Here is a 22975-nt window from a genome sequence, read left to right as displayed (position 1 = left end):
AGAAACGCCCTCTAATAGCCACCTTCTCAGCCTCTGTTTTGGTTACTTGCTTATGGCTGTTTTGCTACGCTTGCTTACTATCGGCTGCCATAGGAACGGGGGGGGAGCATGGTATTGGGTTAGGGGAAGGGGAAGGGGAAGGGAAAAATATTGTACTGGAGGAGTACTACACATGCTGGTGGCTGATGTTGGGACTTGGCCAAGGCCAACCGTTCTGCATACCAACTTGATGAGACTGTTTGAAGATGCACCCCACGTGACATCTTAGGGAGTTGCAGATTGGACAATGGGTTGGGGAATTGGGGGGAGGGTGCTGGGTAAACGTTTGATATGTATATGTTCCTGCCTTTCTGGCTCAGATCTTGTTTTACTTTTAGCTGTTTTCACTTCATTTGTAGTAAAAGTACTTTATCTCTATTAACATGGAGTTGAGGTTTTTCTTTCTTGGATATTGAAGGAGGCATGACACACCTATATATAGACTTGTGTGGACCTCCCATCAGAGTCTTAAAAGAGGCTATACGCGGGGTGAAATCCAGCAGATTCTGACAGGTTCTGGAGAACTGGTAGCAGAAATTTTGAGTAGTTTGGAAAACCGGTAGCAGAAATTTTGAGTAGTTCAGAGAACTGGAAAATTCCACCTCTGGCGGGCCCCAGAGTGGGATGGGAATGGAGATTTTGCAGTATCTTTCCCCTGCCATGCCCACCAAGCCATATCACGCCCACCAAGCCACGCCCACAGAACCGTTAGTAAGAAAAATTGAATTTCTCCACTGGGCTATACCATAGCTGCATTGAATCAACCTCATTGCATCAGCCTCATTGTATCAGCTTACAGATTACATACTACAACCTTACATCAGCTGGCAGCTATTAAATCCTCATTACCTAATAGTTTACAATCCATCTTTCCAGGAGTTTAAAGCAGGAGCTCAAAAGGGCCATTGAGTGATAGCTTTCAACTCTGTCTTGTGGTCTGCCAGCTTTCAGAAGTGATATCACTTTAGGCTTTTTTGGAAGTCAGGTGGCCAGCAGCCGTTGGAAACTACCTCTGAGAGGAATTTACTGATCCAATTCTATGTGCGCTTCCTGGACTTTATCAGGAATTCTGGATGAATGCCATGGAAGCCTTAAAAAACATAGTGATTCCGCTCTCAGTCTCTTGTGTTGTATGGAAGTGTTATTGGGGAGATGGTGCTCACACTCCCTTCCTAGTGAGTGTGAGATGCCACATCATGCTGGCTGTTTTCCCCACCAGGCTCTTGCGTCCCGATCCATTGCAAACCCTGCAGAATGCCGAGAGGGCGAATACCTGGACGATCATGGTAAATGCAGCCCCTGCAAGGAGTGTGGCCCTGGATTCGAACTGTCCAAGGTAACCGGAAGATGTGCTTATTGTGCCCTCTCAGATGTTTTGTGCCCCAATGGAATCTCCGTAGGAAGCTCTTTGGGTCTAGCATAGCAGTTTATGACTGTAGACTTCAACGTCAAGCCATTTTGTTTCAGATGAAATCAGTCAGGCATTTTCAAAATTAAACTGTTTCTCCGCTTTGTTCTCTTTTTGCAAATTGGCATGCACTTTAGAATTAAACGTTTTTCTCTGGCATTTTTAGTGAGGGAAAAGCCACAGTCCGGTGGCTTTAAAGATGGTTTAGATGTTGTATTTGCTGAGAACACAGTAAGAGGGGCAGGTGGTGTTGGTGAGCTTCTTTTAGCCAGGTGAAAAAACAGCAGTGAAGAGAGTGCTAGAAGGATTGTCATAATAAACATATTTTGATGTTAAATTACTCTTATTGGAATAGGTGGAAGATCGTCACCTCTGCAAAGTAATTCACAGCATTTCCTCTGTAAAACGGAAAATCTCTCTCTCTCTCTCTTTTCTCTTTCTTCCCCTTCCTTCCTCTCTCCTTCCCTCTCTCTCTTTCTCTCTCTCTCTCTCGGTCTGTCTCTGTCTTTCTATGTGTGTGTGTGTTTTCTCTTTCTTCCCCTTCTTCCCCTCCCTCCCTTCCTCTCTCCTTCCCTCTCTCTCTCTTTCTCTCTCCCCCTTCTTTCCTCTCTCCCTCCCTCCTTCTTCATATGCATAGACAGAATAACAGTCTTGGGATGCGTCTCTCTTGCAGGAGTGTGGCTATGGAGAAGGGAGGGAGGCTGAGTGCACCCCATGCCAGCCCAGGAGGTTCAAGGACAGCTGGGGACCGCATGGCTGCAAGTCCTGTCTCTCCTGCGCACTGATCAACCGGGCCCAGAAGTCCAACTGCAGTGCCACCTCCGACGCCACCTGTGGAGGCTGCTTCCCTGGGTAAGGACATCCTGCTCCATAGGAAGCCTTTGATCAAAACAAGACCTCTAACCATAAATGCAGAACTAGGTCGCTATTGAGAGTCCCATTTGTGGTTGTTACAGGGTACTCAAGTAATTTTACAGCTATCCTGTAAAATTCCTTTTTTAAGAGTGTCATAGGAAAATTCCAAAGAGCATCACCAAGAAAATCAAACCCTGCGAGGGGAAGATGGATTGGGTTGTTTGAGATCTCCCAGCATATTACATCCCTTATGTTTGGTGTGATCCTGATTGCTGTTCACAAGGGTGTAGAGTTGCTCCCATTTGTACACAATCTTCCTGGCAGTTGAGAGTCCAAACTTTTTTTAGCCTGATGAGCATCCAGCAACCAGATGTCCCAGAGGCTTTAATTATTATTATTATTATTATGTGGTTAATCTTTGGTGAGATTCACAGCCTTTGGTAGCTCAGCAACTCGAGTCCTAACCATGGACCTAGGAACTGTTAAAGTAACGTCGGAGGATATAAGCTGTTCCAAGTGGGGTGGTTTTTTGTAGAATCAGAATGTTCAAGTCTGATAAACTTAAAATTTCCAAATAGCGAGGTAGCTCTTTGGGTATTGCTCCAAGGTCTACAATTTACAATCGGGACAACACACGATTTCTTTTTCCACAGTCGCTCAACTTCAATTTGCATGTTCCGGTACTTTGTCATTTTTTCTTGCTGTTTATCTTCAATTTGTGCATCTCCAGGTATTGCAATGTCAATGAACCATGCTTTTTTCTTTTCAACTATTGTTATGTCAGGTGTGTTGTGGGCCAAGTGCCTGTCAGTCTGGATTCTGAAGTCCCATAAGATCTTGACTTTCTCATTCTCTAAAACCTTCTGAACCTGATGTTCCCAGTGATTTTTGCTGTACTCAAATCCAAACTTTTGGCACAATTTCCAGTTAATGATCTTAGCAACACGGTCATGGCATTGTAGGTAGTCAGTTTGTGAAATTTTGCTGCACCCACTGATCAAGTGGTCGACTGTCTCATCTTTCTCATTACAGAAGCAACATTTGCTGTTGGTGGTAACATGTTGAATTTTTGCCTTCATGCAGTTTGTGGCTAAGGCTTGTTCTTGAGCTGCCAAAATAAAGCCTTCTGTTACTTTTTTCAATGCTCCTGATCTTAACCAGTTCCAAGTTAGCTTTTGGTCAGCTTTGCCTTCAATACTTTTCAAGTACTGACTATGCATAGTTTTGTTTTTCCAATTTTCAGCTCGCTTCTCAATTACTTCTTTCTTATATTCAACTTTTGACTTAGTTGTCTTTAAAAGGCCTCCTTTATTTACTTCCTTAATCATGGGTTCTTCACTTTTCTGGATGTAATCATTCAAGCTGTGTTTTTCTTCTTCCACAGTCTGTTTTACTTGTAGGAGTCCTCAACTATACTCTGCTCTTGGTAGATGTCGGTCAACATCACTTTTAGGGTGCAAAGCATGATTCATTGTCATAAGCTTCCTTGTTTTTCTGTCCAAATTGTCCAACTCCATCTGGGTCCAGTCAATTATTCCTGCAGAGTATCGAATCACAGGTATAGCCCAGGTATTTATGGCTTTTATGATGTTTCTTCCACTCAATTTGGACTTTAATATCTTGCGAATTTGTCAAATGTACTTGGCTGAAGTTAATTCCTTGACTTTATTATGCATTAAGTTAGAGGCCTCTAAAATCCCCAAGTACTTGTAGCCTTCTTCTGGTTTTACTGCCTTTATCATTTCTTCATTCTCAAGTTCTATTCCATCATCTTCTATGACCTTGCCTGCTTTGGTTGCCATTGTTGCACATTTGTCAGTTCCAAACTGCATACCAATGTCTTGGCTAAATTCTTTTGTGCTTTCAATTAATAAATTCAGTTCAGCTTTTGTTTTACCAAACAGCTTCAAATCATCCATGTACACCAAGTGCAAAATTTTCAGTCCTTTCTTTGCAAGTTTGTATTCATAGTTCATCTTCTTCAAAATGATTGTCAGTGGTAGCATTGAGAGTATAAAAAGGGGTGAAAGGGAATCGCTCTGGAAAATGCCTCATTTAATTTCAACTTCACCCAGTACTTCTTCATTAGCTATAAGCTTCGTTTTCCAGAGGTTCATTGAAGTTTCCATGAATTTTTGTTGATGTTGATGCCATCGTTTTTCAGGCATTTCTGGGAACTGAATCAAATTCTTTCTTATAATCTATCCAAGCCATGAACAGGTTGGTTTGTCTTTTCTTTGAATTCTTTAGGATTAGTTTGTCAATCAGCAGTTGATCCTTTGTTCCTCTTGAATTTTTGCAGCATCCTTTCTGTTTTACAGGAAGCAAGTTATTTCTTTCCAATAGTTTCCAGGATCCTTTCCTTTTTCTTTATCTTTTTGGATCAAAAATGTCCTTCCAGTTGTCATCCATTCATCATTTTCAGGTATATTTATGATCTGGTTCATTTGAGCTGCCAATCTTTTGTGCACACTTGTAAGTGCCTTTAACCAGAAGCCATGTAACTCATCTGGTCCAGGTGCACTCCAGTTCTTCACTTTTCTTGACTGTCTTTGCACCATTTCTTTTGTTATTTTCACATCTTCCATTTTATGCACTTTAATAGAATCTTCAATCTGTTTGATCCAGTTTGCATTTCTGTTGTGCTTCTTGTTGTTTTCCCACAAATTCTTCCAGAATTTCAGAACTTTCTCTTTATCAGGCTTTTCATTTGTTGTTACTCCATCTCCACTTTCTAAGCTCTTATAAAATTGATGCTGATTTGCTCTGAACTGTGAGTTTTCCTTGAATTGAGTTACTTGGTTTTCATATCTTTTAATCTTTTCAGCAACAGCAACAATCCTCTGCGTCAGCTCTTCAATTACTATCGCAATCTCTTTATTCTCCAAATCGTATCTTGCTTCCAGACTGCTTTGACCAGCTTGTTCTTTAGCTGACCTTGCCTTAGGTTCTTCAAGTTGCTCAAGTCTCCATGAATTTTTTTGATTTTCAATTCCAACCGAATTTTCCATTTAGGCTTCATCTTCTTGCCTCTTTAGTAATTTTGTATTTTCAAACCCAATTCTTTGGTGGTTATGAAAGCTGCTGCATACATCAGCTGGTTTGTTTCAGCTAATGTGGTGGTTTGAATGGTTTGCACAGCCTCGTTGACCTTTTTTAGTACCTTTCTCAATTCTTTCTGGTTCACTTGGTTCAGCTTTGGCAAATGTGTTCTTTCAGCATCTTCCATTTAATGCTTTATTTTCTCAGCTAATTGAGCAATATCTGTTGGTGTTTGTTCTTCAGTGCTTCCTTATTCTTTATCTTCATCCATTTCAACATCCTCTTCCTCCCTTTCTTCCTCAGTTTGCTTTTGAGTCTGCAAATCATTCTTAATGTTACTCTTCTTTGTTGGTATACTCAGACTATTAGTTGCTTTCTCTTCAATTCCTATTAATTCTGCTGTAGTGAAAAATTTGTGGCTTAGAATTACACATCGTTGGTCCATTAGCCTTTGCTTACTGATATCACAGTCCGTGTGGTTCATCTTCCAAATCTGATACATTCATTTTTGAAATCCATGTTTTGCTGGCTCAGACTGATAGTAAGCTTTCATAATCAATGTTCCCTCTAATTGTTTTTCAGTGTGAGCGGAAAAGTACAGTGTGTGAGCGGCACAGTTTCATGCCTGAGCACCTAAGAGAGCCACAGTTTGAACTGCTGTCGCGTCTGCTGGACATTTGCGCAACATTCCAAGCGTCAAGCGCCAATTGCAAGCGAGGTTTCAACCCGATGAATGCCAGGCATGAAAAGTGCCACTCAAACACTATACTTTTCCGCTCACCCTGAAAAAAAAAAAGGCTCTCTCCTCAGCTTTTACATTGTTAGACTGGCTAAAGAGAGACATGGCACCAACAGGGTCCTGGGTCCTGGCATTTTGCAGGCAACCTGTCCTCTCACATTCTTTGGAATGCAACCCATCACATGTGAATTAGATTTTGCCAATTATCCTATTAAAAGATAATCCTATTATTCTAAAATACGACTAACTCAATATTAAAAACTGTAAATATTTGATGCTGATAAATAATAGCAGTAATTGTTATTTAGTATGAGTAAAATCAGTATTGATATATCAATATAATATCTATCAAAATTGACAATAAACACTAAAATAACAATACAAATATATAATGTGAAATATAAATGTAATAAATATAATATATAAATGCAACCTAAATGTAATAAAATAATTTATCATGAAACTCTCCCCCTTTAAAGTAGTAAGATCAATTAAATAGTCTAGCAAGTTTGGACAATATGCTATATGTTATGTTACTTAAGAATATATATACCTCAGAATCAGATACAACATCCACATCATTTCCAACTGAGTCAATAAAATAATATGCCATGCCAAAACTATTTTAAATAAAGATATGAAATTAATCAAGTATTGCATTTATTTTTCAAAATGAATGTACATTTTTTTATTATTTAAGTTTTGTACCCTATCTTTTCGAACGTTAACTTTAAAAAGATGTTACATCAGACTACAATACAAGTAATTAAATGAAGACTAAAATAAGTGTTTTGGCATATTGAGCTTTTTATATTTCTTTCTAATATTGCTTCCTTAGTTGAGAACTTCCTCCTCAGCTTACTTACGCATTAACTGTTTGTTGCTTTTATGGTTTATTCATTCACTGCTCCCTCTTCAGTTTTTTTCACAGGGGGCAGGGCTTCCTTCCTTCCCTCCCTCCCTCCACTCCTTTGACCACCAATTTTGATCCAATTCTCTCTCTCTCTCACACACACACACACACACACACACACACACACACACACACGTTCTTGGGGGGGGGTTGAATTACTCCGCCTCACTGCGCAAAGTCAGCTCAGCATGTGTTCGGCCCCCACTTACACCGAATCAAATCCGCGGCCGGTGGGACCAGGGGGTTGCATTTCAAAGCCGCCAGTCCTCTTGCTTCTTCTCCTTCACCAGCAAAGCTCCCGCTGGCTTCCCCGCCCGTGGCAGTGGCGTCTCTCCCTCCACGCGGAGCACCTGAGCTGGCTCCCGCGTTATCCCTCCCCCTTCCTCCTCTGCCGTGCTTTTGAGGCCGCGGGAGCTAGTAGGAAAGCGGCGGAGGTGGAGGCGGCGGCTCGGCCGCTTTCCTACTAGCTCCCGCGGCCTCAAAGGCACGGCAGAGGAGGAAGGGGGAGGGATAACACGGGAGCCAGCTCAGGTGCTCCGCGTGGAGGGAGAGACGCCACTGCCACGGGCGGGGAAGCCAGCGGGAGCTTTGCTGGTGAAGGAGAAGAAGCAAGAGGACTGGCGGCTCATCAAAACAAGTCTGGGGAGGTCCTTTGCGGGCGGCCAGTTCTAGCCGCCTGCAAAGGACTTCCCCACGTTTGCTTTGGTAGAAATCTCTGTGCGGCAGTTAGAAACCTCTGCGCAGGGATTTCTTTTCATGTGCGCGGCCGCGCAGGCGCACACCTTAGAGGGAACAGTGTTCATAATAGAGATGTTTTCTTCCCTAGTCCAGCTCCTAGGTATCAACCAAGTACCTTCTTAAAATATAAGATGTTCCGAGTAGCGCAGCTTTTGCAGTTCTGCTGGTGTTATTGCAGGAAGCTGCAATTTGTGGATGTATCTTGTAAAATTCTTGGGCATGGTGCCAAGTGCCCTGATGACAATGGGTATCACTGTTACATGCTTCATCCATAGCCATGTAGTTTCGATGGCCAGGTCACAATATTTCATTATTTTTTCTAGTTCTTTTTCTTCGACTGGCATCTCCAGGAACAGCGATATCACTAAACTGTACATTTTGGTCCTCTACAACTGTGATAACTGGCGTGTTGTGCTCCAAATGACGATCTGTTTGTATTCGAAAGTTCCACAAGATCTTCACCTTCTCATTTTCGATAACTTTTTCCACTTTATGTTCCCATGACTTTCTGGATACAGGTAAATCATATTTTTTACAAAATGACCAGTGGATTAATTTAGCAACTCGGTCATGTCTAGCTTTGTAATCAGTTTGTGCAATTTTGCTGCATTCACATATTAAACATGAAACAGTTTTGACTTTGTTATTGCAAAGTCAGCAGTTTGGGTTGTAGTGGATTTTTGTATCTTCGCTTTCATGGCATTAGTTTGTAGTGCTTGTTCTTGAGCAGCCAATATTAAACCTTCCGTTTCTTTCTTGATACTTCCTATTTTAAGCCATGTCCATGTCAAGTTGTCATCACATTTTCCTTCAATGTTTTTCAAGTGCTGTCCATGCAAAGCTTTGAGTTTCCATCTATTTAATCTGTCATCCAGCTGTTTCTCCTTATATTCTGCCTTTGTTTCTGTTGTTCTTATGTTGTTCTCCGTTTTCACAGCCTGCAGCAATTTTTCTGTACTTTGGTCCACATAATCATTCAAACTTCATTTTTCTTCTTCTACAGTTTGATGGATTTGCAATAGCTCCCTGCCCCCTATTTTTCTTGGCAGGTACAACATGTCGATATCACTTCGTGGATGTAAAGTGTGGTACATATTCAAAAGTTTGCGTGGTTTCCAGTTCAGCCAGAGTCCAGTTGATGATTCCAGCTGAGTAGCGTATCACTGGAACTGCCCATGTATTAATGGCTTTTATTATGTTTCCAGCATTCAGCTTTGATTTTAATATTTTGCGGACCCTCCTGATGTACTCCTTTTGCGTTGACTCTCTGACTTTTCCATTCAAAATGTTATCTGTTTCCAATATTTTAGAGAATGGGAAAGTCAAGATCTTGTGGGACTTCAGAATTCAGACTGACAGGCACTTGGCCCACAACACACCTGGCATAACAATAGTTGGAAAGAAAAAAGTATGGTTCATTGACATTGCAATACCTGGAGATGCACGAATTGAAGATAAACAGCAAGAAAAAATGACAAAGTACCAGGACTTGCAAATTGAAGTTGAGCGACTGTGGAAAAAGAAATCGTGTGTTGTCCCGATTGTAATTGGAGCCCTTGGAGCAATACCTAAAGGGCTACCTTGCTATTTGGAAATTTTAAATTTATCAGACTTGAACATTCTGATTCTACAAAAAACCAGCCTACTTGGAACAGCTTATATCCTCTGACGTTACCTTAACAGTTCCTAGGTCCTTGGTCAGAACTCGAGCTGTTGAGCTACCAACCAGCCCCAAAGGCTGTGAATCTCACCAAATATTAATCAAATAATAATAATAATAATAATAATAATAATGTTGATCACATTCTCAGCTGCTGTAAAAAAATCGCGCAGACTGATTATAAATTGCGGCACAATTCAGTAGCACAAATGATCCATTGGAATTTGTGCAAAAATTATATTAAAACAGCAACAAACTGGTGGGAACATCAGTCTGAAAAAGTCACCGAAAATCAGATGGTCAAGATCTTGTGGGATTTCCGTATACAAACGGACAAAATACTGGTGCATAATACACCAGGCATCACACTGGTTGAGAAAAATAAGGTCACAATCATATACATCGCACTACCAGGTGATAGCAGGGTCGCCGAGAAGGAACATGAAAAAATTGCAAAATACCAGGACTTAAAAATCGAAATAACAACAACAACAACAATAATAATAATAATAATAATGTTACTAATGTTACATTACTCCGAAGGCTCCTTAGCTTATTTTCAGTAACATGTTGAGGGCCTCCTGATATGAGGGGCCTGGCACAATATTGTCAATCACTTTATATCATTTAATCATATGATTTTCTTAGCAAACTTTTCTTGGCGTGGTTTATCAATGTCTTCTCCCTTGTGATTGAAAAGGAATGCTTGGCATTGTCCCGTTTGCCTCCAGTCTCTGGAATCATCTTCACAACTGGGTGCTCTAGTGGGGAATGGATACCCTTGGCTCTCCTGCTGGTGTCCTTCCCTCAGAGGAATGTCTCCTGCCCAGCAGGGATTGAGGGGTCCCTACGTGTAGCACTATTACTATTCTTTCTCTCTGAGAAACTAGACTGACTCAGGAGAGACTCAGGTTCGAGTTCAGCCTGTGCAACTTCCTGACAGATGTTGAGCCACCCACTCTCTCTCAGCCCAATCAGAACCAGAATTTGTTTTTTTTGTTTTTCTGTGGTGGAAAAACAAGAAGAATAGAAGAATCTATCTTTATTGCAGTCATAAACCAGCAATAGACATCACTTTTTACAATAAATTAAAAAAAATAGTACTGACATTAATAGTGGATAATAACATCCCTATTAAGAAAATACATGTTCTCAAACTGTTAGGGTCACTCCCTGGTTTACGTGGGTGAAAAGTCAACCGGTATGGGAGTAAATATTATGGTTCAAAAATTGTTAAGAGATAACTCCAAATAATTGGGACAAGTTGACAGCTATAATTCTGCAACCAATTTTCTTTTCTTGTGGACCTGGCAGCAACACAGAAATTTGCCACTGCATGGGTGGTAGAAGGATTTGAGTCCTGGAGGAGAAAGCCTACATAAAAATTGTCTGCCCTCCCTGGCAATCTCTCTAGTAAGGGGAGAATATATGCTGACCTACAAACTCTGTATAGCTCACAGTGCAATCAAACATGTGAGATATCTTTGACTTCTCCTTTGCCACATATACCTACCGGTTCTGCTATTGTTGTTCTCTTATACCTGCCCTGGAGGAGTGCTGAGGGGAGAATGTTAAATCTGTCTCTGAAGAAAGATATTCTTTGTTTTGGGAAGATCGGGTCATTTAGATATCTTGCCGATTCCTACACACCCTGTTTGATTCTGTCCCTACTGTGGAGAGGCAACCTATTTAGTTCTTTAGTCAAATCATGGAATCCATGCTATTTTCAGAAAGTGGTTACATCACTAGGTGGGCTGCTCATAACCCTGATTTTCCACATGCCTAAGATCCTTGCACCAAGGAGTAACATTGGCATCCTGAGGATTGGTAGAGCTCAGGAAAAGCAGATGAACCTGGGAGCAGGAAGGAAGCCAATAATTCACCTATTTCCTCTGCACTATGATCTGGGTGCCTCCCTGCTAATTCAGTTCACTTTGAGCTGCTCTAAGGTACATTAAATATGAACTGGATTGATGGACTGATATTGTTGAATTTGTTAAGGATTATGAACTGTTCTCGTGATTACATATTCAGTGCACTGGAAATGATTTTGGTCTATGAATTGGTCCTCGGGAGCAGGGGAGCAAGGAACTGGGTGCGAAAGTAGCTAACTGAGAGTAATGGGTTTTGCAGTCTTTGGGAAGCCTCTGGTGCCCTCTGCCCATGTTCTGATGGTAAGTAGCCCTCTGCATCTCCTCCATATTAAACATTGGCCCATTTTTCTTTCTCTTTATAGCTTCTACAGTAAAACTCAGATTGGTGGATTCCAGGACCTTGAATGTGTGCCCTGCACAAAGCAGACCCCATCCTCAGAACCACAGTGTATGTACTAACTAGGCTTCTAGGAGCTCCTTGTCCTCATTATGCTTCAGATGCGCCCTCCTGATGGGGTTCTACACCAGGGTCCCCAAACTTGGCAACGTTTAAGACTTGTGGACTTCAACTCCCTGAATTTCATGGCTGGCTGAGGAATTCTGGGAGTGAAATCCTCAAATCTTTAAGTTGTCAAGTTTGGAGAGCCCTGTTCTACACTGCAAGTAAGATTGAGGCTTGCTGAATATTTGGGCTCCCTGCCTACATAGAAGTAAAAGTAAAGGATTCCCCTGTCCAGTCCTATCCAATGCTAAGGTCCGGTGCTCATCACCATTTCTTAGCCAAGGGAGCCAGTGTTGTCCGAGGACACTTCTGTGGCCATGTGGCCAGCATGACTATACGGCAAGGCGCTCAGAACATTGTTATCTTCACACCGAAATGGTACCTATTTATCTACTCATGTTTGCATGCTTTCAAATTGCTAGATGAGCAGGGCCTGGAGCAAGGAACAGGAGCTTGCCCCATCACATGGCTCTTGGGTCTCGAACCCAGACTGTCAGCTTTCCAACTGACAAGCTCAGCATTTTTAAGTGCTGAGCCATTACACTCCTGGCCTCCATGTATGAAATTGCATATCAGGGAAGTTTGATTCTGCAAATGGTGCATTGGCATATGGGGCGGAGAGCAAACCGATAACCACTGGTGTTTATTAGTTGTGTCTCTGGATGCATGAGGGGTAAATTATATGCTCTGCTTTGTTTTCAATAATGCCCTGCTCCTGTTAGCCATGTGAGATATGTGGAAACCCTGCAGAACCTATCAGTGCTGACTCCTGGTCCATAGGAAGAAAACTCAGCCAAAGCTGCCTGACTTCTTGGCCTATAAAACTCTTGAGACCTAGTGACATGTTAAGATGTTGTTCCAGTCAAGAGGGCTAGAAACATCTATTCCTTAAGAGGTTCTGCAGTGGTGATTTCAGGTTCAAAGCACACATTTTCTTTTCTGAATGGAATCTGCATTGCCCTGCTGAAAATGCTTTTATTTATTTTTCATTTCCAATATATTCAACTACAAGGAAGGCTACGTCTCACTTGACGCTGTCCTCTAAGTAGGAAGGACTGAAGGTTTTTAGTAGCTGTGCATTCACAAGAGCAAAGCATGCCCCCCTTCCCCCCCTTCCCCCGGGTCAGAGAGATAGGAAGAGGGAACTTCTGTGGTTGCTAATTACTGGGAAATTGGAACATCCAGTTGGGCTAGTAGCAAAGCTCATTTTGCACTTGGGAGATGGAAATGTTCCATTCTGCATTACGGAGCACACACAGGTCCTGTGCAGCTACAGGCAGGTTCCCAACTGGGATTTGTTGCCCGCCAAATAGAAGACAGGAACCTGTTTCTTCCCGCTTTCTTCTTCTTGTTGTGCCATATCCATCATCGGACATTGGCAATCCTATTTTTATCAACAACTGCACGAAAAAGTGCTGTTGAGTTTTGTCCAAACCCTTAGATTTTGAAGCCATGATGTTCTTCTTCTGCCTGGACCTCCTTTGCCTTCAGTCTTTCCCCGGAGGATTAAGTGAAGGATGCCGTATTTTTCTGGGTGTTGCATCCCATGTCCAAAATATTCTTTCATTTTTTAATGGTTGTGATGATTTCCTTTGGCTTTTCCAGGCGGCTTATCTCCTCCTACTTTCTAATTTTGTCAACCCAGCTTATACGTAACAGCCTTCCTGCTTTGAGTGATGTTTTTGATCTTGGTAGGCCTTTCTAGAATTGGCTTAGAAGAAAGTTCCACAGATTCTGCCCAAGACCCAGCTCTGGTGGTGCTCACAAGCAGTGCCCTGGCAATCTTGGCGCTGGTCCTCCTGACGGTCACCATCCTCTACTGCCAGCAATTCTGGAAGAGCCAGTGCCAACATGGTGAGTAAGTCCTGCCTGCAGTTTCCCCTCCTTTCTCCACTCTTGCTAACGGAAATAGGTTCCCTCTCCCTCCCTCCCTCCTCCCCCTCTCTTTAAATTATATTTGGAAGCAGGTCAGGCAGATGATTCAGTGGTATATAAAAAGGGGAGGAGATACTGGATAAAACAGACTGACAGATTCCTGATAACCAGCCTCAACAAAATCTCTGGTCGTCTAATTTTGCAAATCTCGTACAGGTAGTGCTTACCCCATTCGTTTAGTGACAGTGGCACTGAAAAAGTGACCTATGTTTGGTCCCACAGCCTCAACCGTTGTAGCATCCCCATGGTCACATGATCAGAATTCAAACACTTAGCAATTGGCAGGCATTTATGACGGTTGTAGAGAAACAGAGATGATTAGGGGACTGGAGACTAAAACATATGAAGAACGGTTGCAGGAACTGGGTATGTCTAATGAAAAGAAGGACTAGGGGAAACATGATAGCAGTCTTCCAATATCTCAGGGGCTGCCCCAAAGAAGAGGAAGTCAATCTATTCTCCAAAGCACCTGAGGATAGGAAAAGAAGCAATGGGTGGAAACTAATCAAGGAGAGAAGCAATCTGGAATTAAGGATAAATTTCTTGACAGTTAAGACAATTAATCAGTGGAATAACTTGCCTCCAGAAGTTGTGAATGTTCCAACACTGAAAGTTTTCAAGAAGAGATTGGATATCCATTTGTCTGAAGTGCTGTAGGGTTCCTGCCTAAGCAGGGGGTTGGACTAGATGACCTTCAAGGTCCCTTCCAACTCTGTTGTTTTATTTGGGATTTGCAACCTTCCCACCTGGCTTCCAATAAGCAAAGTCATTGGGGGGGGGCAGGGGACTTAACAGCCACTTGATTACTTAACAACTGCAATGATTCACTTAACAGCTGTGGCAAAAAAGGTAAAATGGGGCAAAATTCACTTAACAACAGCCTTGCTTAGCAATTGAGCTTAATTGTGATGCTAAATCAAGAAGCTGAAAATCTCCCATTTGTTGATCAAGATGGCCTCTGACACTCAAGTCTAGCACTGAAGACCTTCCTGCAGGATTGTTGCTACACCAACAACAGGCAGATGTAGAAAGAACATGGAGAATTCCTTAATGCAACGAACCCAACAGTTGGGACAGAATTTACCTCAGCTGCAGTCACCTGCAGCAGAGCCAGTATTTCTGTGTTCCCCTGGGGGCTAGCAGAGAGGTTTGGAGAAGACCAAGGCCAATTCCAGACCTTCATGACTCACTGTGGGTGACATTTGTATGGAATTTGCTGAAACAAGGGATGGCCAGATGGGTCATTCCCTCATGTAGGGCAGTTATCCTGTGCTGAACAATTATACAAACTTAGTGCAAAGATTGACAGACGTATCACTGATCCCCTGAGATGTGGGACCACCAAAGGTGGGTTGCTCCCAGTTTGGCCCAGACCACCCAAACTGATAGTAGCAGTGGTGGGAGGCTCCGCCCGCTTGTCTGGACGCTTCGGCGCATGTGCAGAAGTGTTGCATACACACCCGAGTGTGTGTGCAAGGGCGCCCGAACTGGTAATAAAAAATTGGCAACCCACCATTGGGGACAACCAACCTTAAAATCTGCAAACTAAGCAGGGTCAGTGTTGAATCTGGGTTTACATGCTGGGTTTAAAATTATTGGTAGGATGGAATGATTGGGCTCTAATTGTCCAGCTTAGAGAAAGTCTTGCGGAGAGCTGAACTGGTGAAACGAGGCAGCCCAGAAACTTTGGAAGTTCTGTCCCAGTGTTGCCTGATAACAGATGCTGACTAGAGTAGCCGAGGCAAGGGAGAAATGGCAAGGCCTCTTCTCCCATAGTCCCTCTTCCTGAGGGCTGCCTTTGAATCCAGTTCTGGAGAATCCATGACAATTGGAGCAATCAAACGTTTTCTGTCAGCAGGAGAGAAACTGAAAAAGACTTTCTTGCAAGGTGTGTCAACTACTGCTTCTCCTTTTTGTTTGCATGTTTCCAAAGTGTTTTTGAGAAGTCAGAATGTCTCTGGTCAGAGAGTGACATTTCGGGCATCTGCTGGGCCAACTGGTTTCCATGAACGGCTGCCAGATGCTTGCTCCTTGAACATCAGGAACTTCAGGTCTTCCTACAGACCCCCAGAAGGTGAATTTCTCCAGTGGGTTTTCACAGAGTAACCAAGTAACCTGTGTCCATTCAGAGCCTCTTTCTTACATGTTTACCATGCTCTGAGCTAGAGATGTACACAGTAGCCCCCATGAACCTTGAGAAGATGTTCTGTGAGACTCGTGAATGAGTCGTGCAGCACTTTGCTTAGAAGCCTGATGCTCCTTCACTTGTGGGAAGAAAGGAACATGCACATTTCCAGAAGGCACTTTCCATGCTTGGAATTGAAATTTCAATTCCATAAGTGAGGGGGGGAGGGGAATTAATGCATTGATCTACAAAAGACTCTAGAAAGAGTGCAGAGAAGAGCAACAAAGAAGATTAGGGGACTGGAGACTAAAACACATGAAGAACAGTTGCAGGAACTAGGCATGTCTAGTTTAATGAAAAGAAGGACTAGGGGAGACATGATAGCAGTCTTCCAATATCTCAGAGGCTGCTCCAAAGAAGAGGGAGTCAAGCTATTCTCCAAAGCCCCTGAGGGCAGGACAAGAAGCAATGGGTGAAAACTAATCAAGGAGAGAAGCAATCTGGAATTAAGGAGAAACTTCCCAACAGTGAGGACAATTAATCAGTGGAACAAGTTGCCTCCAGAAGTTGCAAATGCCTCAACACTGGAAGTCTTTAAGAAGATGTTGGATAGCCATTTGTCTGAAGTGGTATAGGGTTTCCTGCCTAGGCAGGGGGTTGAACTAGAAGACCTCCAAGGTCCCTTCCAACTCTGCTATGGTATTGTATAAAGAGGCTGCCCAGACTTGCCAAGACGTCTGCAGACAGGCAGGGATGGAAGACAAGGCAAGCATGTTCACACCTTGTGTGCAGAATATTTTGTATTTTATGATTCAGCTTAATTAGGTGTAAAATTGCACATTACAGGCAGTCCTCGACTTAAAACAGTTCATTTACTGACTGTTTAAAGTTACAACAGCACTGGAAAATGTGATTTAGGACCATTTTTCATGCTTACGACCTTTGTGGCGTCACAGGATCATAATTTGGATGCTTGGCAACTGATTCATATTTATGATGCTTGCAGAGGCCTCTGTGTGTGTGTGTGTGTGTGTGTGTCCCTTTTGTGACCTTCTGACTAGCAAAGTCAACAGGGAAACCCAATTCACTTAACAGTTGGGCTACTAACTTATCAACTGTAGTGATTCACTTAACAACTGTGGCAAGAAAGGTCGTAACATGGAGCAAAACGTAGTTAACAAATGTCTCATTTAACAGCAGAAATGTTGTGCTCAATTGTCATAAGTCGTGGGCTAGCTGTGTTACTTGTTAAGGAGGAACAAAGAGTTCAATGCTGGTGGGAAGCGCTGGGCCTCCTGAGGGTTTCCCAGCCTCCTTTCCAGAGCCTTTGGCTCTCATCTGGCCTTCTGGAAGCCTCTTAGATGGAATTGGGTCTTGCTGACCCTGAGAGAGGAAGGTATCCACAGGAGGATGCTCAGGTGGGCTTCCGGCCTGATGAAAGAGGCCTTTCCCCCCTCCTGTTTGGTATTTATTTATTTATCCTAAAATTTATCATATTTTTCGGATTATAAGACCACCGGACTATAAGACACACCTAAATAATACAGGAGGAAAACAAGAAAAAAATAGTTTTTGGCCTCCATGCGTCACATTTTTGTCTTCCCCAGCCCCAAGAAGCACTCTGCAGTGCTCCATGTGGCCCGTTTTCACCCAAAACACCTGTTTTTGGCCTACAGAGTGCTTCTGGGGGCCAGGGAGAGCGAAAACATGACATGCAGAGGGTGGGAGGCCAAACACACATACACACACACACCTATTCGGTCTATAAGACACACCTAAATGTTCACCCACCTTTTTTTGGGGGGGTGCATCTTATACTCTGAAAAATACAGTATTTGCTACCCATCTCATATCCGATGACACCGGGTGACTTACATTAGGGGCCATTGCCAGATCAACAATGAAGGCTGTGAAATAGAAATGAAGGACGTGTTGATTTCAGGCTGCCTTACAATTGCCTGCCCAAACATGTGATTTTATTTTCCAATTTTTTTTTTAAATCAATTTCAATTTTCAGTCGAAACTGACCTTTTTTCTTTTTGCAAGGTTTGGGGCCGTGTAGCACTTTGAAGATGGAGGGCAAAGAGATGCTGAGGAGTGGGGGGAGGGGGCAGTTGCACCATCCCAGGAAAGACGTGGCTGCTTTCTTGCTTTCAAATCCAAAGGGCTACCTGGCTGCCTTCCGTGGCTGTGGCCTTCCCTTTCCCTGAGCGGCTATAGCACTTTCCATCTTCCTCTGAATGGGTTGGAGAAAGGGGCGATCTTAACTGGGTTTTTCTGATTTCAGGCACTGTCAGAGCTCTTCGGTTCATCCCAGGGGTAGATGTTTCTGGATCCCTCCTCCCACATCCACAGTCTGATACAGATTGGTCCAAGCCGGTGACAGTCACTTCCAAGACCCCCCAAATCAGGAGCCCCTTGGAGACGCAGCCCCTGATAGGGACTTCTGGGCTCCATAGAGGCTTCTCTGATAGCAGAGAGGAGCGCAACAGTGGTCCTGAGGTCTCAGGCCAGCCGTCCTCCTGTGCCAGGGAATCTCAGCATTGCTGGCCTCACGCCCCGGTGGAATGCACGGAGCTGGATCTGCAGGCCTTCTCTGCCTGGGCCGGGAAGGGGACGGCCGAGATGGGAATCCCAGGGAAACAGAAGCCGACCCCTGAAGGGCTTCCATGGTCTGCCTGTGCAGCAGCCCCCGCTGGGCTCTCTCCGGAAGTGGCTTCAGTCTTGCATTCCTCCTTCCAAAACCAGACCCTTGAAAGTGGGGAGCCCCTGTGAAGTTCCTCTAGCCATGTTTCTCTGGAGCAGCCGCCACTGTGAATATTTACAATTTCTCCTCTCGTTTGTACACTTCAGCCGTTGTTATCCTTCACATGGCTGTTGTGGCACTGGCGACATTGGTCGAGCTAAAGAGACCCTGCCTTCCAGAGGGGATTCTGTGGCATGGTCAGGCTGTCTCTTCTTTCATGCCATCCAGCCTCACCCCAAACTGGAAAGGTTGTCCTGTCTCCATTGATGGATCCAGAAGGCTGGCACTGAGCCAGACGTCAAGGTTGTAAAAGTTTATTGACTTTCCAGGCCAGTTTTGGAAGGAAGCTCTGCAGAAGGTTTAGCATTTTGATGCCTTTTTTGCTTTATGACTAATTTATTGGGACTTCAGGCCATAATATCCAACTCTAGGATGTTTTCTATTCATTCATGAGAACATTTGTAACAGCTGAAGAAGCCTACCCAGGGTCTGCTGAGAGTCAAGTGCCTTCAGCTGAACAAGACCTTGTCTCCTTCTCTCTTAGAGGAAAATCTTAAAAGAGAGAGCAAAAAGAGTTTACTTGCAGATTGTGGGAGAAAGGAAATCCAAGAGAGACCTGGACTATCACATGTCTGCTTGATTTCTCCGTGAAATTCACCTTCTGCTCATCTTCGCAAGAAGGTTCTGGAGTCAGAGGAGAACTTCTGAGCACTGTGTCCATGTCTGTCTCCTGATTTGTCCCATTCAGCTGCTTGAAATATGTAGCTCCAGCTCACGATGGAGTTACTGTACAGTACTTGAAAATCCTGGAACTTAAGTAGGTTTCTTTGTCGATGGTTAAAAATGTAATTTATTTTCAGGGCATGGAGGGAAGTTACAATGCTCCAATGAACCCTGAAAAATTATCTTACATTGCTGTGGATTTGAGGTGTTCTTTTTCCTCTGGACACTGGTCATAATTTCAACAAAGTATGCCTCGATCATTCAGAGCTTCTGAGCTCTTCAGCAAATATAAGGGGAAGGGCTCTGGCCACACTTGTTTATTTCCTCTTTGAGCAGAATTGTAGGTACTGCATGAAATTGATTTTTTTTTAATTACAAAATGGTTGCAGAGGAAGGCCTTGGCTGATTAGGGCTATTTTTTTATTTTAAAAAATTCAGAAGTTCTGAGTGGTGTGTATTTTTTCATTATGTATTTTTCATTGATTCTAAAGGCGTCACATCATGCCTGGCTTATCTGTACTTGTAGCGATGCCATTCATTCAGTGTTCCTTCCTTGCCTTTGCATGATCAAAAGCCCTTCTGAAATGCCTTCTCAGCTATGATTTTGTCATCTCAGGGAGGTATCTGACAATCCACCTTCATGGTGTCAATTCCAGAATTCAGTTCCTTGTATAAACAGAGGTAGTCCTCACTTAATAACCCTAATTTGGACTTATAAGTCTGCTGCTTGTACTAGTCTGTGTGACCAGGACTGTGCTTGCTGGCTGGGAAGGGAAAAAATTACTCAGTTTTGCACCTTTGGTTTTTGTATACTTCCTAAGCACTCCCCCTACCCCCTTTGGCACTGCCACCTTTTGAAACACTCAAATTCCTTCTTCATGTCTTGTGCACATTGAAAGCAAGGCTATTGTGCTGCTGGCGGTGGGGGACATGGGGGGGGGGTCTGGGAGCCATGAGGACTTCCATTAGTTAGAGAAATAATTGAAGGAAGGAAGGGCAAGACTGCCTTGTTGAGTCAGGCTTAACCAGGCTTCATTGGATCTAGATATTTTTTGCTTGCCTTGTTATTCATTAATTAAGTGAGCCTGGAGGCATCCTAGCAGTTCACCATCCTGGTTTGCTAATGACAACTCTGTCAGGAATATAAGGATACCTGGGGGTGAGAAATGGCGTGTTTCTTGTATGATAGGCTGAAAGGGCTAGAATTCAGGAAGTGTTTGGCGTGGTCATTGTGGGCTTCAGGTAGGAGGAATCAGGACAATCAGTTTTGCCAGTTGGGATAATTTGGAACTGAATGTTAAGATAATAAGTACTCAGCCAAATGTGTGGCTTTTCTTTCACTTAATACTGCTGTGGCTATTACCACATCGAATCGTTTTGGTGAACACAATTTTACTCTGTAATTTTTCCCAGAGTTTCTGACTATAGAGTCTCTGGTACACTTTTTTGTAATACAGCTTCGGTATGGAGCTGTCATTTTTTTAAATCTCATTTATTAGATTGAAATGACTTTGGGTTAGTTAAATTATTCTTCCTTACATCATCAGTGCCAGGTTTTGCCTGAAATGTAGGCACAATTGGTGAATTGGTTGATTGGGGTCTCATAGATTATATGAGACTCCAGTTGATCACTAAAAATTGATTGTCAAAATTCATTTGTGGTTGTCATTGCATGTATGTGATCAAGTGTCACTGTACTTTTTGGGTAAACACAAATCTAAGGCCATCATTTCAGGGGTCCTTATAATGACTGACTTCCCTAATCTTACAAGATGTACATTATTTTTAATGATTACTTAATAGGAATTTTCCTTGGAAAATTTTGTTGTGGTTATTTTGTGAAAGACATGTTGGCTAAAACAAGTTTAGAAAAGATATTTTGATCTTTAATTATCTCTAATTAATTGCTCTTAATATCTCACATTTGTATTTTGTGTCTTGTCCTAATTTTAAGAACCATATCACATGTTCATGATGTGCTAATGCAGGGGAGAGGCCATTCCTTTTAGGAGTTATAGAGATCTCCTCAAAACACGATATACTTACTTGATAAGTTGGTTTATATAAGCTCTGGCCAGATGCTGAGAGTGCAGAGGGCCTGGTTCCTTTAGAAGAAGACTACCTCTACCACAACCACCATGTAGAATAATTCCTCCAAACTAGGCCAATTACTTTTTGTAAGTCAAGGAGATTGATATGAGAAAGTTGCCATCAAGATACCATCTGAAGCCTCAATCTTGTACAAATGATTCCATTACCTTAAGACTTTTCTTGATCAGAACTGGGTTTCAAGCACTAGGTCTCATAAACTAAAATGGATCACTCATGTACAAAAGGAATCTTACTGCTGCACTATTATTACCAGCCCTGGTTTCTGCTTGGCATCAGTTTGCTGCAATGTACAAAGTCGTGAAGACCTTACCTGTCATAAGACCTTGCCTGAATAATGTGAAGAACAAGAATTGCATTTCAAAACTTCTTCCTGTACTTTATTTTATATAGGGCATAAATGATTAGTGTTTAGAAGACTGCTGTAGTGATACAGACTTAAGAAACAAATGTTTTTTAAGCAATGAGAATTTGTTTTGCACCTATACAGTGGAAGAAACACTGCTGAATGAAATCTGTTTTTCCTGTTTCACAAAATTTCTTGTAAAAGAGGCCATCTTTTTTCTACCTCATTCACGATGCTTGTTCTCAACAATGTAAACACAAAGGTAAATATTGTTGATTTACAAGATTGATTTGAATCAATAGACTTTTGAAAATTCAGTCAGCACAGCTTAGAAATGTGGTGTTTGCTTTTCCCAGTCAACAGCACTAGAAAACTGTAGGCAGGAGAAGGATATCAAAGCTTGTGTTTAAAGGGAATTTTATTTATTTTCACACTATCAGAAACACACCCTTAACAGGCTGGAAAAAGAAGCATTTCGTATGCTTCTTTTGTATTTAGCTTTAGTTTTGTATTTAGCTTTAGTTTTCATTTTTAATAAATCTCAACTGAAACTTGTATCATTTTTAAAAGGAAGTTGTTTCCAAAACAGGAAAAAATAGGGACATCTTTGGGTTCCTGCTTCTTTGCATTTATTTATTTATTTCGAGGAGAAAATACCTCATGTATTTTTTTTGTATGTGAAATTGTGCATTGGTTTTCGTGTAATTCTAAATGCCACTATTTTAATAGCCATTTCAGGATTCTTTATTTTGAATGAAACAATGATCCTTGTGAAACATTTTGTACTTGCAGTGAAAAGAAATAAAAAAGTATGTCTCCTGTATACACTCTCCATGCTGTTTCAGTATCCTATTAACATCCTTAACAGATCATTCTTTTACAGCCATTCATTTAGTGACCTCTTGAAGTTAGAATGGCACTGAAAAATGACTTAGACTGAGGGTTTTCACACAACCATTGCAGCAGTCATGGGGTGATCTCCATTTGTAACCTTCCCAGCTGGCTGCCAACAAGCCAATGGAAGGAGCCAGATTCGCTTAATGACAGGGTGATTTGTTTAACAACTGTGACAAAAATGGTCGTAAAGCGGGACGAATGTCATTTGCTTAGCAATGAAAATGCTGGCATCCGTTGCGGTCGTAAGTCGAGGACTACCTGCCCTAGCGAAACGAGGGTCGGGGGTTGGTTGGGGTCTTTGTAGCCTGGCCCGACTCGCAGCTG

The 22975-nt window shown here is 42.5% G+C and overlaps 1 protein-coding gene across 1 annotated transcript; it reads left to right on the top strand.

Moving 5' to 3' along the window:
• Window positions 1–1225: 1225 nt before the first annotated feature.
• EDA2R (ectodysplasin A2 receptor) lies at window positions 1226–22539 on the top strand. The gene is made up of 6 exons (XM_032228525.1): window positions 1226–1375; window positions 2121–2299; window positions 11631–11716; window positions 13466–13624; window positions 15639–15779; window positions 18082–22539. Exons 1-6 carry the CDS (start codon window positions 1226–1228, stop codon window positions 18603–18605), a joined length of 1239 nt encoding a protein of 412 aa, XP_032084416.1. The 3' UTR covers window positions 18606–22539.
• Window positions 22540–22975: the final 436 nt, after the last annotated feature.

Source organism: Thamnophis elegans, chromosome 12, assembly GCF_009769535.1.
Source record: "Thamnophis elegans isolate rThaEle1 chromosome 12, rThaEle1.pri, whole genome shotgun sequence".
NCBI lineage: Eukaryota > Metazoa > Chordata > Lepidosauria > Squamata > Colubridae > Thamnophis > Thamnophis elegans.
The sequence above is the reverse complement of the archived record's forward strand: the minus strand, read 5'-3'. Positions and strand labels throughout refer to the sequence as shown.

Coding starts and splice junctions, on each gene's coding strand:
- EDA2R (XM_032228525.1), top strand. CDS start 1,226: ATGCCACATCATGCTGGCTGTTTTCCCCACCAGGCTCTTGCGTCCCGA. Junction 1,376..2,120: donor CTGGATTCGAACTGTCCAAG/GTAACCGGAAGA, acceptor TCTCTCTTGCAG/GAGTGTGGCTATGGAGAAGG. Junction 13,625..15,638: donor GAAGAGCCAGTGCCAACATG/GTGAGTAAGTCC, acceptor ATGTTTCCAAAG/TGTTTTTGAGAAGTCAGAAT.